Source organism: Chaetodon trifascialis, chromosome 1 (genome assembly GCF_039877785.1).
Source record: "Chaetodon trifascialis isolate fChaTrf1 chromosome 1, fChaTrf1.hap1, whole genome shotgun sequence".
NCBI lineage: Eukaryota > Metazoa > Chordata > Actinopteri > Chaetodontiformes > Chaetodontidae > Chaetodon > Chaetodon trifascialis.
The window spans coordinates 15,922,160-15,937,729 of record NC_092056.1 but is presented as its reverse complement, the minus strand read 5'-3'; the positions used below and the strand labels follow the sequence as shown (position 1 = coordinate 15,937,729).

Genomic DNA, 15,570 nt, shown 5'->3' with positions numbered 1-15,570 from the left:
AACTTTTTTGGAGTTAGGCTTGTACTGGATTATAGCATTTCAGGGGCATTTTAAAGCAGAACAACCAAATCTAGATTTACGAAAGCAAATTTAGATCTTTAAAAAGTAAACAGACTGGCTAATTACTGAAGGAGACCTTGTTACTTGACAACTTGCTAAATGCAAGGGGGATGCTGACACCTGATACTTCACAAACACTGCCTGGCAGGGCACCCATGGGGAAGGGACACACCACCCTTTTACTGAGAAAGGCTCACGCTCCCATCCTGCCTACATTACATTACCCCCACCACACAGACACACACACCGTGTCCACAGATGGCTGGCATGACTGTGCGCTGCTCTAGTATCATGCTGTTAAATTTGAATCCACAGGACTGGGCAGTGCTACAGACCACCAGACTATCTGGAGTCAGGGGGAATATTTCAGAGGCACTTTATTTATATCAGCAAGGGGCACTGCTTTTCCCACCACTAAAATTAGCCTGAGTAAATGCTTAAGTCGATTACTCATAGCGCTAACAGAATAATAAAAAAGGAGAACTATTATAAAGCCGAACATGTCTTCGCACACATCAACAAACGAATGAACGACTCACGAGATGAAAGATGGGCAGCTTTTCCTTCTCGTTCGCGCTTTTCTTGGAAACCAGTGTGCAAATGGATTTACTGTAATGTAACTGAATACCTCTGAATGTTTGTCCACATTGGGCTTGTTAATTGCATGACTTAGCTGCAGCAATCCTCTCAGTTACTGAATTTCGCTCTAGCTTGTGGTGAGCCTAATAGCTGACGCTGAGTAAACAGAGTTTTAAGGAATTGAATGGCAATAGCAGCGAAGGAGAGCAGAATTATCACAGCACATATATTCCCTACTCCAACAAAACATCTAGTGCTGCACAAGTGGCAGAAACATAATCTCTTGAATGTTAAACGAACGCTCCTTTAAGAAAGCAGCGTCACTTGAAAAGTCCAACCAAAACAGGATGGAATCTACTTGAACCAGTTCAACAACAATACAGGCGACTGCACGGTGTTCCATCAAAGGGCCTTGCTTATAGATGCTTATTTAAAAGCTGCTTGACTCTCAATTCACTGTGATGTTTCAGGCGTCTCCACTGATTCCTGATGGTCAGGGAGCATCAATTAATTCCACTTGAGAAACAGAACACTCACCTTGGTGTCTTGACCTGGGCTCTTCGGTGTATTATTCCCTTTGTGGCTTGTGTTTACTTCAGTAACAGAGCTTGGCAACTTAGCTGGACAGCAAGGAGACAAATGAATGTGCACATGTGGAGAGCAAGGGCTACTGAGTTTTGGATTCGAAACGTGACATGAAATTCCAGTGTTAGCGTAGGGCACCTCCAGGGAAAAGCTCCTTTGTATGGCGCGATGACAGTGGTTTTCCTCATACATTTCCTGACCTTTTCCTGATGAACAGACCTTTTGTTTTTTCTCTGGTGGCTTAGTTGAGGAGAACAAACAAGCGGAGGTACTACGATACAGTTTTTTGCGAGGGTCAGGTTCGCCCTCATGGTGTGCGGCTGGGTTAGGAGCATCAGGATATCCCACATTGACAGTAGCTGTGGTTGTAGCTCCCTTCCCGGGTATCATTGGTCTCTGGTGGGCGAAGTGCAGTAGCACGCTACTAGAGTGACGATTTGATCTGTCGAGAGTTGATGACAGTTCCATTACTTTACTCCTGTCCTCCATTTTGCTTTTTGGTTCATCCTGTAAAGGAATATTAAATTGCACCATGTGTTTGGTGTCCCTGAACTCAGCTGAACAGTTTCCTTTTGGGAGACGATGACTGCTGACTGCTGTGGTGGTGGACCCTTTGCAAGCCACTTCCTCATCATCTTGTGAGACCGCAGATGTCTGGAGAGATGGCTGATGAGAGCCCTTCCCTGGTGGGAGAGCAGGCAGTGCCACAGGACTGACCGGGGAAGCAGGTGGGGTGCTGCTGGGGCTCTTTGGAAATATAACCAAGGAGGAGCACCGTCTCAGTGGGACCTTGAACTTGCGGCAGAGTAGATTCCTCTCCTGGGTGGTCCTGTGCTTTTCTGGAGCCTCAGGCTCAAAAATACTGTTGCTGCTACAGTACCCGGCATCGCTGGCCATGCTGCTGCTGCACGAACCTCCGTCAGATCCACTACCAACTCCTCCTTCATTGCCCCCCGGATCTCCATCCTCTATGCTGCCATCCAGCTCTCCACTGTGCTTTCCACAGGGCTGCAGTGAGATCTGCAGAATGCTCTTCTTGTTACATCCTCCCGTGTTAACCCTGGGTATGAATACTGAAGAGTATCGCTGTAAATTAGCATAGTCTGGTGACAGAGGAGTCACCTTCAAGTGGACAGAGCTGTGCGCCAGAATCTCAGCGGGGCTACGAGCTGGCACACTGACTCCCCTCTCCTCACCATGGCTGCTGAGGCTTTCTGACAGAGGGTCCGTGTTGCTTCTCCTTGACGCAAAATGCAAGCGCAGCCGACGTGCCATTCGTTTAACTCTCTAATCCCTGCAGCGTCGGTGAGAGCTGCATGATCAAACTTGGTAGTAGGAAAAAAGGAAAGCAAAGCAACTGCTCCGGGCTCTGCTCTGTGATCACAATCATTAGCGGCTGTACATTGCCAAAATAGCTCTGGTGACAACCTACATTCCTCTCCGGGCTGATCTCAGCTTTTAGTCAGAGGAGGTCAGTAGTTCTGTTTGGAGACATGACCCAAACATACGACCTTTGAAATTAGAGCAATCCCAGAGGTTTGCCCCTTTAGGGAGCTTAAAGAAAACAAAATTACACTACAACTTAAAGGACAGAGCTTCCACTATTGACTTGCTATATAACCCTATCTTATCTTAGCTGTTAGCTAACTGTACCTCCTGAGTTCCAGCCAGATTAATATCTAAAACCTGTTTACCCCTTTAGAGAAAACAACATGGAAGCGCTCTGTGCTGCATCTCAGACTGAAGCTCTGCTAAACTGTTACATCTGCTTCAGGACACTCGCTCAGGACTCTACTTCCTGCTGCAGCTATGCTTCTAATGTTTCTGCTGCTCTGTGCCCCCACAAATATTTTTACCCACTGCTATTGAATTACAGGAAATCAAAGGGAATGACTTTCAACATAATTCTGTATAAACCTGAGGACTCGGTTCCAAAATAAAACATAGCACACAATAAAACCACCATAGCCGGTGAAAATATGCAGGAGAATGATTGTAAACTGCAAAAGTCGTCAAACTTATTTTATACAAAGGCACAACTAAAGCCATGAAATACTTTAGAATTTGTTTTTTTCTGGCAAAGAAACAGACAATTTGCTAAACAGAGATGAAGTAATCTGCCTACAAAAACACAAGACGATAAGGACGAGACAGAACTGGGATTGCTTCGACAGCTACACGACACCTGTTAAATGACACCTCATGTAACCGTCAGTGCTGGTCTGATTTCCCTTCCATGGCTGTTGACAGTCCTATTTATTAATGGCAGCCTATTGTGAGCCTGACTGGCCTATTTCAGGATATTACTCTGCATCCAAAACAGTTTCAGTATAGGGTGTAATAGTGGAACACACAGCCAGGATGAAGACATGATTCATCAGAGGACACTTCAATGCTGCAGTGGAAGTCATAGCCTATTTTTTAAACTAACATTACAAACTACTGGGACACCTCATGATTGGCTACTGCACACTCATCCAGCCAAAAGTAGGTCCACTGATGCTGCTGCGTAGGCCCTAAGATAAGTATTGTGTAAAAAGTCAATAAAAAAGCAAAGCCGTCGTATTATACACGTAAAAATGAACACTGTGCCCAAAGGAAACACTGAAGGATAAGCTATATTTAATCTTTAAACTCTTTCGAGAACGTGGTTGAGTATCATTTCAAATTGTGTCAGTGGGGTATGGTTAGAGTTGAGGCCGGGCATGAGAGACAATGGATGGCTCTGACGATCAGAAGGAGAACCTGTAATGAGTTGGGCTAAGCAGCTGTTAAACTATATGTGCTAAAGTCACTTTGTGACATTCTCCAGTTCCCCTCACCAAGAGTCGGTGGCAAAACAAATCTGCTCTGTTTGAGGTGAATGGAGAGATTTGCCAAATCTGGAGGAAAACAGAACAAAAACAGAACATAATCTTGAAAAAGTAAACAGCCATCTGAATTGACATAAGTACTGGACAGAGAACGCTCTGTGGATGTTGAAATGTAGCGAGAAATTGACCTTTATGTGTCCATACATATTCATACATACTGTACATACTGTGTATGGTTTCAGCTGAACATTCTGTAGCTAATACCAACCCCTACTGGCACAGATCTATGGCATCTGTTGAGTTACTGCTGGGTTAACTGTATTTAACTGTTTTTACTTTATGGTCGTTTGGAGACTGTGGTTGCTTCTGGTCTCTTTAGCCTTAAGCAGTCCGTACAAACTTCTTCCTGAATCCTTTCTGAATCTGCTTGTGCAGTCAGTTGCACAACTGCTATTTACCATTTTATCACTGTTTTCCATGTGAATTCATGATGCCCATTCAGTCAAGAGGCAATAACCATGGCAACGTCTGCATATGGTGATGTTAGGTGTAAACCCTCTATTCATGCTGTCTCTGGAAGTGAGACAGAGCCTCTTACACAGACCTCTCCAAGCCAGCATGTGATATCTGAATGGAAACCCTGTTTTTTGTGTGATTCTGAATATGTCATCTCCTGGTGTTTGGGGGTATGTGGGTGTCTCCAGCTGCTGTACAAAACAACTTGGAACCAGCAAGAAGGACAACACTTGTTAGATTATGGGATCACTTGTGGTGTTGCCTGGAGCACTCCTTCACTCTGCTTCTTCACATAACGACTTAACCTGCTCAGCAAGTAGCAGATATGCTGAACTAAGCATAAATACAAAATTTCACAAGCTGCAACCAACACCAGCTTCTAATTTCATTGAATTAGTTTTCAAGATATATTCTTGTGAAACAACATGTTGATTAAAGGACACTCAGAATGGCACTAGGTGAAAGGCCAAACTGTGGATCACAATAAGTATTAGGATTTGTCATTGCAGAACAATAATTATATAATGATCATCAAATTTCACATCTTGTGAGGAATAGACCAACAGACTCTGCTGGTAGCAGTGTGACAAACCAACAAGACTCCTGCATTCTTTACTCATTCCTCTATGCGTCAGAGCAGCTGCGACACACACGTGCACAGAGGCACATTCACAGCACTGACACACCCTCCAAATTACTACAAAATCCACCTGGAGCATGACAAGGGAGCCTTCAGCCAGTCACACCCAGGCTTTTTCTTCCCCCACATGAATGTAAACCTGTGCCGGAAGACGTTCTCGTAACATTCAGCCAAACTACAAACAAAACAAACAGAGTGAAGAAGCTCGGTTTAAGTGAGTGTGTGCAGCCTGTTTCTATTTATTTTTCATCGTGACCTGCTGAGGGGCTGCAGACCAAAATCAAATCCAAGTCCAATCTTGTGCAACACCACAAACTGCAACAGCTGATCAATGTTACACAAGCTCCTTCATAAAACACCAAGAAGAACACAGAACTACAATGATCACAAATATTACAGCTGAAAGGGCATGGGGCTAAACACTCACCTAATTTAGTTTTCATAGCACAGCGTTGTTAGTTCTGTGTGACATGTTGAAGTAATGGTTCCAAATAGAGACCTGACACAAAGCTGCACACTGACTCGATTCTACTGAGACTCTAATGTGCTGCTTCCTGTTCTATTAACTGAGCAGACTCTGCCAGTTTGTACAGGTTGATGAATCAGTGTCTCTCCGTGAGGAGGACACGGCAGGTACAGATGTGTCCAAATTGCATCATGGTTGAAGAAGTTAACTACTTTATAGAATACTAAAAAAGGTTTTATATGTGCCTTTATATAATATGTGTGGACATGTATGTATTCAGAATGCTGTTAGGAGGTGAGGTGATATTTAGTCACACTCTTTGGGATCATTCATGGTGGCTAACTGCGTGACTGTGTTTATTAGCAGCCAGCCTCAGACAGCACTGGTGCTGTCACTGTGCTCTGGCTGCTCAGGTGTCCCAGGACCTGCTGTGCATCAGACCAGCATGAAACTGGGTCAGCAGCTCAACTGATATCAACCTGACATTCCCAAAAGCTTTAACATTGCTGTGCACCGACTGTGTAATCAATCAAAGAACACAAGATACTGGCATCCATATTCACTGCGGACTCCTGCCTCCTCACTCAATCAAACATCATGAAACAAGCCTGTGCATTTGTGTCATAACAGAAACTATTTAGCTACATATCACTATTTTTCAATTCAATTCAATTCAATTTTATTTGTATAGCGCCAAATCACAACAGAAGTTGTCTCAGGACACTTTCCATATAGAGCTGGTACAGACCAAGCTCTTTACACACACTACACTACACACACGATCTATCATCTACATGATATTCAAGACTCAATGTGATATGTGACTCCTTCAGTCTCCATCCACACTTGACCAGTCAGCATCAGGCGTTAGGATGCCCTTAAGGCAGCCAGATTTTCCCATATTTACCACTCTGAGCAATGGTATCCCAGGTTTCCAACAATATCACACATGCCATGGCAAAATAAGGGCGGCTGTATGAGGCGGACAAACCAGAGTTAACTCTGCACTGACTGGAAGAACCCCTATCTACACAAACATGACACATTGCCTTGTTTGGCATTCAGGGTGTTTTATGGTACACACACATTAACAAGTTCACTGGATTTACAAATGGAAATGAATCCAAAATCTTCCCCAAAAGACCTCTAATATGAGATCCTCGGGCAGAGCGCTTTTGTCTATTCCAGAAGCCCGGCTGAAAACGAGGGGGCCCTGAAGCTCTGGAACGATCTGCCTGAAAAAATCAGGTTGACTAAGTTACTGATCTCCCTTCTCAAAACATGCTTTTATCAGCCTTTCCTGATTATATTTGAGCTTTCTTGTTTGTTTGTTTGTTTGTTTGTTTTAAGCCATTTTCTTGTTTTTTTAATCTGTTTTCTTTTTAAAAAATATTATAATGACAGTTACTGACATGTTTTATTTTGCTGCCTTTGTGAAGCCCTTTGTATCATGGATTATAAAGTGCTCTATACATAAAGATTATTAAATGACTAGTAAGAGTATCAGTAAGATACTATTGATATAAGTAAGTATGAGTATATAATGAGTAAGTATCAAGAAAATATTGATCACAATAATGGATAAGGAAAATTACCAGTGAGTCCAGACTTCCATACTTGCAATCCAACTACTTACAGTCAACATCAAATAATCTGTAGAGGAAAACACCTACTAAAATGTGTCCATAAAATTGCACATAAAGATTGAACAAAACTAAATAGCTTACCAGACGGTTCTCATCAAACACCTCCAACAGCAGCCGATGCTTGCTGGGATCAACCTGAAGCAAAATACAGACTGTATCATCAAAATGCACAAGTACTGGGTTCTACAATGAACCACGGTCAACAAAGCCAACAGTATGACTTCAAGCATTTCATGGTTACAAATGGTGAAATATACAGTAAATGAATCAAGTTTCCTGTAATGAAACGCCACAGTGATCTCTTGGAACATATACAAGTGTAACTATTCAAACAACACAAGAGAAAAATGGATGCATTTGATGTTTATGTTTAATGTCAATTTGAATTTCACTTACTCTGAAAAAGAATTCTTCATTCCATTTTGGGTCCAACGTCTTCATGTATCATGAAGTGAGAAGGAAACACAAATTCAAATATGAGTCACAAAAAGAGAGTATGTGTAATTGCAAATGTAGATGTTCACACACTCACCTTTTTTATTGTTTTAGTCTGAAGACTTGTGATTTCTCCGCTGATGGGGTCATAGAGGGACAGTCTTGTATATGGATCACTAAAAGAAAGAGAGACACACTTAGAAGCAGCTACCACGTGGATCTATAAAGATTGAAACATTTATGATCTTCTTTCTGCTCTTTGTGTGTATTAGTGGTATATGTGGTTTTTCTGCCATGAGTCTCCATCCACTTTATTTACTACACATCATCGTCTGATCAGATCAGCCGCTGCATCCAGAGCTAAGAATCATTAACATAATGGTTCCAGCTTCTCTATGCTCAACGGAAAGTTGAGTTTAATTGGTAATTTATAATAGTTTGAGGCACTGTGACATGCATTAAAACCACATCCATCAATGACATCCATTACCGATCTCAATGCCACTTTAGGCCTGCAGCAATGTTGAAGCATTAGTAATGTATTAAGTGGCTGGTGTTATGTAAGAGTGATACTACGAGAGAAATTTTGGTTAGAACATGAACAATTAGACACACAGTGGAAGTAAATGCATAAAAAATCTCAAACACACACACAAAAAAAAATCACAATTTCCTGAGCTCGATTAGATCTTGTTGTTAGATGGGATTTAAAAGTTAGAAGAAGTTTTTTAACTGTTTATTTGATTCCAGAGTTTTAAAGAAAACAAAACAAGTAGTGAAACCGTCATAACAGGACATTTAGGGAAGTCGATTTCCTAAGCTGGAGAACTGTTTTTGGAGTTTTTTATAGTAAAAATTCCCAACACAATGACACTGTAGACTAACTGGCACTCATTACTAATTCAAACTACTGGAGCAAGTGCCAGAGTTGCAAAAGTCAGGACTGTTTGCACAGAAAAGAAAAACCTTTTTTTGAAAATAAAAATAAGAATAAATGATAATTAAGGTTGTTTGTTTGTAATGTTTGTTTTCTTACAGCCAATACCTGTTGTGAAAACTGCAAAAATCATTTAAAGTGTCCCTTAAGTTAGCTGTCGTAAGCCGGGGTTGAATTGAATCACTCTTGAGTAATAATACAGATTACGTTACTTTGGGTGTTAATGGGATTTGGAGAGAATGGAGGACTCAGTCTGAATAATGAAATATAAACTGATTCATGTGTGCTGTTTGCTCACAAAACAAGTGTCTTCATGTGCTGTTTACTGAAGGTAATGAAGAAAGCTGACAATAATGGCTACAGCATATGCACAGCAAGATGATGACTGAGCTTACAAATGAATCACATGGAATGAATAACACAGTATGACAGCATCTCCACAGTTTCTGTGAAATTGAAATGAATAATTTAAGTGAATCATAAAGAAAAAAATCTGCCTTATCCAATTCAAAGATATGTTTTCTCTTTGATATATCATTGTAAATTAAATATATTTGGGTTTTGTTTTGTTGCTCTAACAAAATGGGCAATTTTAAAATCTGTGGATCTGGAGTCGGGGAGTAGGTTGTTTGCAGATGACGTCACGTCACTCTTTTGTTGTGGTGTGAGCTGCAGATGGAGAAGTGAATTTCTGCATAGGAAACACGATAACACACACTCAAAATGCCTGTTTTGCCTCGTTTATGGTTGCTCAGATCGATCAAACCAAGAAACCACGAGGAGCTTTTATTGCGTACCAAATACTGTTGTTCATAAGTGTGAAAAATGCAACAAACTGACCAAAAAAACGCTGGAAAACATGTCGTGTTAACAGTCTGCACTCCGGAGGAACGGAGTCAGCTAATGGTGAAAATGATGTAACATTAGCTGTTGTTTTAAATCTATGGTGATAGATTTAAAGGAATGGCTACAAGCAAGACAAGTAACACTTGAAAAACAAAACGACAGTCATCCAGAGTATTTTGGTACGAAGGTCGTGGCCCTGACAGCTAACAAGAAAGTCGTTTGCCTCCATACTTAAATATGCTTTCATGTGTTTTCTAGACTAGAGCAACATCTGAATGAGAAGGCATTTGTTATATCTGCTGCCTAAGTAGCAGCAAAACTTTCAGTTCATCTGAAAAATTGCTCCTCTTCATAAATTAAGGGTCACATCCAACATATGTTCTGATTTTCTGTTTGTACCTTTCTCATAATTTCATATTAACTAGCCCAGTGAGAACTTTCCTTCGTCTCATCCACTGCAGTTTTCACTTCTGGCCCTCCGTCTGAATTAAACGTCACATGACTGCAAACAACCTATTGGAGTCCAGTGATGAAGCATTTTTCACTATTTTCTGAGATACTACAGAGTAAATATTTAATTGAATACAATACCTAAATTGAGAAAAGGTTCTTGAGAAAAAAAATGGCAGGTTAATCAGTTATTATGCTAATATTTAGTTATGACACTACTCATAAGATATACAGTAAAAGTAAGTGTTGACTGCCTACAACTTACCTGGCTCCAAGGATGTCTTTTTTAGCCAGCCCAATTCCTGAAATGACTTTGACTTTTAGAATTCTGGACTCCTCCTGAAATAACAAAAAAAAAATGCTCATGATAAAGTCATACAGACCAGGATAGAAAGAAAGTACTTGATTAATCTTGATGGAAAATTACAGTCACACATGAGTCATAAATCAAGCAACACAAGGACGGTCAAAGAGGTAGATAAGAAAATAAAATAATAAAAACATGAATAAACAATGTGAACTATAACTAAAAACCAGGACCATACTCTGACTGTATATACAATAATAGTGCCTGGTGCTATTCTGTGCATGGTCCAATTGAAGTAGTAGTGAATATTGCAAGGTGCATGTGCACGTGTGCACGTGTACACACACACACACACACACACACACACACACACACACACACACACACACACACACACACAGAGGTTTGTGCAGTTATGCTATATATAGATAAGTTTATCAATATCAAAGTAATGAATCATAATCATAAAAATAACAGTAAACAAAACAATCCCTTTCTGTCTTGTGTATGTTCAACGTGAAGCACGTGAAGTCCCCCCCCACCCCCCCACCCCGAGTACAATCAATGTTGCAACATCCTGCCAATGCATTTCCTACCATAAGCTCTTTGCACATTTCCCACCATAACCCCTGTTTCATTTATGCTTTTATTGTTAACTTGGTGAATCATCAGGAGATTTCGCAATACATCACACTGGCTTGGTGTGAGAGAGCCACAGGGCCCTGACACTGTGACCTGGACTGAGAGCAACATGATTTTCAGCAAGACAATTCAGAGTTTGGTGGTGGTGTTTGGTGAATGTGTGTATGTGTGTGTGTGTATGTGGGGCATTCACAGCTCAGGCGCCAGTTGGGTTTCCTGTCTTGAAAAAGTCAAAAGCTAGTGCTGACGTTAGCTGCGAAGAGGTGCAGCAGATCAGTTACATCGATTTTCTATCAGTAAGTCGCAGATTTTAGCTAACACAGAACTCCTGACGTCGCCAGCGGACTAGCTTGTGAGTTAGTTAGCTCGTTAATTACTTTTCCGGGACATTCTGGGTTAGTTAGCAACAGTTAGCGATAACTAGTTAGCCAGCTGGCTAACGACATGGTCACATGAGCAGGCTCATTAGAGGCTGGCAGACGTGATAGGAGCGTTAGTTTACCTCATCTGTCTGAAGTCCTCGGATCTGTGGAGAAAGTGTAGCCATAATATCGTCGCCCTTCTTCCTCCCAGAGATCGGCAACAACAAGAAGAAGACAGTTGTCCGGCCAAACAGTAGACTCTTGTGGTGTTTAGTTACTACTCTGCCTCTATTATGCCCTCTGTGTGTTTACGCTGGTAGTTAGATACCGTGAACCTGACCTAGTGGTTAGCTGTGACACCGTCGTCACTCAATGTATCCATCCTCCTCCTTTTCCTCCTCCTCCCCGGTTTCCTCCCTCCTCTTCTTTTTGCCCTCTGTCCGTCGCTGCTACAGCAGGAGAAAACCCAGAGGAGAAGCGCTGTTGGGGCAAGTGAACGCATCATCAGTTTATCGAATATATTTGACAGCAGTACGAGGTGTAACGAAGTGTTCAGATCCTGTACTCAAGTGAAAGTAGTAAAAGTAGTGCTTTCTGCGTTACTTCGAAAGGAAAATATCAGTTTGTTAAGTAACTATTCACCAGATGAATGTACTGGATCTAAAAGTACAATTTCTCTTTGAAATGTAGTGGGCTGGAAATATAAAGCAGCACAGAATGAAAGTACACTATTAAAATGCCTCAAAACGTTACAATGTACAAGAAAATGAATTAGTTACATGTATTAGTTAACAGTGACACTGACTGCATCAGTCTACAGCTAATTAAGAATTGAATTAAGGACTCAAATAATTAGGAAACTAGTCAGAAAACTTAAGCTTGAATGAGGACCAGTGGGAACCACAACCAGAACAAAAACTAGTCTCACAAATGGTCTCACCATGTCTGGCAAACTGCTACTGTTACTAATTGTGTGCAGCCATGCTTCTGGCTCAAACACAGGAGGTCTGGAGAAACATAAACAGTCGTTGGTTAGAAAAGGGCAGAGAGGCTTCGGACTGTCGTCAATCAAACAGTCAGAACATGATGCTGGTGTTTTGTGCTGCCGCTGCTGCATGAACAACAAGGGGGTTCAAATTAGTCACAGCAAGAAGGCTGAAGCCAGTTTCCAGCACAGGTTTAAGTGTTACCACCACAGTTCACCGCACAGGCTTGTTCAGTAAAAACTTACACAAATCACAAAAGTACATTTAACTGCATTTACAATACATTTTAAAAATAAGCGAGGTGAATGGCAATCAGCCTTACTTCAATAACTGTTTCTGAAGTGTGCATGAGTAAGGGAGTGATCACACAACTGTTTCAGTGGAGCTGCTCAGTGGACAGAAGTGTGGGACAGTAACTGTGCTGCTTGCCTCCCACATACTCTATGAATGTGTCCATGACAGCTGACAGTAATTAGATATGCAGTTAAACTTCAGACAGACGCCTAAATTCAACCATTGTACAAAGCCATAAACATTGCACTCAATGTATTTGCATAGGAAAAAGGGACATATGGCTCAGGAAAGATGAAAAAAAAAAAAAAAAATACAACTGAGCAATAAGTTAAGTTGTGAAAAATATGAAATAAACTATATTTACAAAGAATGATGAGGTAATACTTTGCTGTGATGTCAGGATAAATAAAGCATTTTTTTGTTTGTTTGTTTTTTCTAACAAAAATCTAACGCTGTCGCAAATAGTTTGAAGTTGGCAATAATAATCATGTTTTTATTACCTTAGAAGGAGCTTGTTATGTCCACAGAGAGAAAGGCTCCTCTTCTGTGGAGTCTGCCATGTTGCACCGCCATGTTTCTTCAGTAGCCCAGAACAGACTAATCAAATACTGGCTCTGGAGAGCATTTTTCATGAGTTTCATGGTCATCATAGATTTTCCTATATGCTTGGAAAGGGAGGGGTGAGGTGAAAGGTGTTCTGCTGGATGTAGTCTGGAACCTCACGGCTCGATGCCTCTAAATCTTTCACACTGGACCTTATAGAACAAAGGTGAACAGATGAATCATCCATTTGTATCATTATAATAACATTAGAGAACCGTGTTTTTATCTTTTGTATGAGAGAGTTCAAACTCTAAAATGCAAACTGAAGACAATGAGGTTTGTAGATATAAACTTATCAGGTAAACAGAGGTACAATTCATCACATACATGAAATTAGTAGCTTTAACATCAGAAGCTTCACACTTTGTCTCCTCTCTGTTAAGATTCTGGAGAATCAAAGCTATTGCTGGACCAGAGGTGCAGACAATCAGCAGGAGACAAGGAGCCGTTAACAAAACAACGGTTTATTACTGTCTAGGATAAATTACAAGAACACAAAATCAGGCCAGAAAAAAAAACGGCGAGCGGGGAGGAAACAATAACCATACAAAGAAATAACAACTAAACTCAGACTATCACTACCAAAAACCCCTAGGAATAACTATAACACAAAATCAGCCCTAAGAGACAAAAGATCACTACACCGTGGCGAGTGGGTAGGAAACAATGACCAGAAAGCGAAGACAAAACTAGGACCAGAAAACTAACTCACAATACAAGATAATACAATGAAACAAGAAACAATGCAAAGCAGAACTAGAATACTATGGAACGAGATCAAGAACTAGGAAATGGCTGGAAAGTTGTGGCATGGAAGCTCAGACAACCTGGCAGCGTGCCCATGCTGCCACGCTGCGTAAGATGGTCAGGCAATCAGAGGAGATCAGCCTCCGGAGCGACGATGAGTGGCAGCACCGCCAGGCCACACCTCCACTGCAGGCAAGGAGAGAGAGAGAGCCTTTAAGAAAAACAATGATAACATAACCAGAAAACTAAAGTAAGAACATAGACCATAACACTCTCCTCTGTGCTCCTCTTCTTTCCTCTTGTCTCTTCACATTTCTTCACTTCTTTTCACAATCTTTCTCTGCCTTGCTGTAATTCTTTTGTCTTTTCCTATTTCTTCTTTTCCACTTTATGTTTCTTTTAGTCTTAGTCTTTAGTTTTAGTCTTTTAGTTTTCTTTTATTTCTTCCTCCTTTCTACCCAGTATGGACCCCTGCACTGAGGTCTGTCACCGTGGGCTCTTCTTGGTTCATACTGGGTGTTGACAGTCTTATGAACCACCTTCCTTAGCATGGTGTCGCCATCCATTTCTTTCTTTGAACTTTTCTGGGAGGGTGCAACACATCGGAGGTTCATGCTATACCCCTGTATCACACTTCCTCTATGCAGTACACCCTGCCTGAGTCGTGGTGCAGCAACAAGAACACAGTTCTCACCAGAACATGGCCCTTTCATCAAATTCAAGGTAATATGATTCAGTTCAAAATAATTCTAATCAATTCAAATCCATGTAAATCAATTCAGTTCAAAACAGTTCAGATCAATTCAAATAAATTCAAGTAAACTTAATTCAAATGAGTTTAGCTCAATTCAAAGAAAATAAACTGGATTCAAATTCAAGGTGAAAAAAGGCGTACCCTCAGGTTCTGCAGCTCTCTTGCACCACCTGCTGCCAAACTGTTTATCAAGTTCTTCACCCATTTTGGCTCAGGGCTCCAGAACAGCTGACCCGCTCGCTGGGTGCCTCAGGTGTTTTAGGGTGGCAGGCTTTCAAAGACTCACTGGGTACCTGAGGATGATTAGAGGATGGTTAGAGGACCCTGCCGTCAGCAGCTTTCTTAGTGTGATCTTGGTAGGATCATCTGACAGCACATGAGTCCAGTGTTCCTCCTCTGACCCTGGGGTGTTGGAGCAAGGGGGAGGGCAAGGGGAGGAGGAGAGGGGAGACACAATGGAAAAACTACAGGAGGAATTAGAAGAACTTTAGGAAGAGTGAGGGGATTGGTTGGGGGAGGTGCAATAGAAGTAAGTAGAGAAAAAACAAGAGGAGGTTAGGCAGAGGATGGCCTGGAGGAGGTTCTAAGAGAAGATTTACAAGAAGAACTCAAAGAAAAGCTACAGGAGGTGAAAGGAGACGAACTGATGGAGGAGTTAGTGGAGGATGAGCTATGGGATGAGAGGCTGGGGGAGGGACTGCAGGAAGAACTTGGGTGGGAGGTGAGGGAAAATGACAATTAAAAATATTGCCAATTTTGGCACATATATCAGTGAATTCTGAGGGTTTGAAAAATCTCAATGGTAAAACAGACCACGTAAAACAGGGTGAGTTAAAATCTTCCTTTAAAAAGTGTCCTTTTCTCAATGACAGTAGGTAAAGTCCACTTGAAAAATGTCACGT

General features: G+C 41.4%; 2 protein-coding genes across 3 annotated transcripts in view; both read right to left on the bottom strand.

Annotated features, from left to right (window-relative positions):
• Positions 1-11,636, bottom strand: part of LOC139328542 (E3 ubiquitin-protein ligase NEDD4-like) — a 28,812-nt gene extending 17,176 nt beyond the window's left edge. The window contains exons 1-5 of one of the 2 annotated variants that reach the window (XM_070958303.1): positions 11,425-11,636; positions 10,239-10,312; positions 7,838-7,916; positions 7,702-7,740; positions 7,387-7,440 (exon numbers count right to left, since the gene is read on the bottom strand). In XM_070958303.1, coding sequence (XP_070814404.1) covers positions 7,387-7,440; positions 7,702-7,740; positions 7,838-7,916; positions 10,239-10,312; positions 11,425-11,469 — 291 coding nt within the window. In that variant the 5' untranslated portion in view covers positions 11,470-11,636. Of the gene's footprint in view, positions 1-7,386; positions 7,441-7,701; positions 7,741-7,837; positions 7,917-10,238; positions 10,313-11,424 lie in introns of those variants that run through there. The other variant, XM_070958314.1, reaches the window with a different exon arrangement.
• LOC139330819 (E3 ubiquitin-protein ligase NEDD4-like) lies at positions 1,147-2,499 on the bottom strand. The gene has a single exon (XM_070961931.1). It carries the CDS (start codon positions 2,497-2,499, stop codon positions 1,147-1,149), a length of 1,353 nt encoding a protein of 450 aa, XP_070818032.1.
• Positions 11,637-15,570: the final 3,934 nt, after the last annotated feature.

Excerpts from the sequence above, each read along its gene's own strand:
- LOC139330819 (XM_070961931.1), bottom strand. The coding sequence starts at position 2,499 with ATGGCACGTCGGCTGCGCTTGCATTTTGCGTCAAGGAGAAGCAACACG.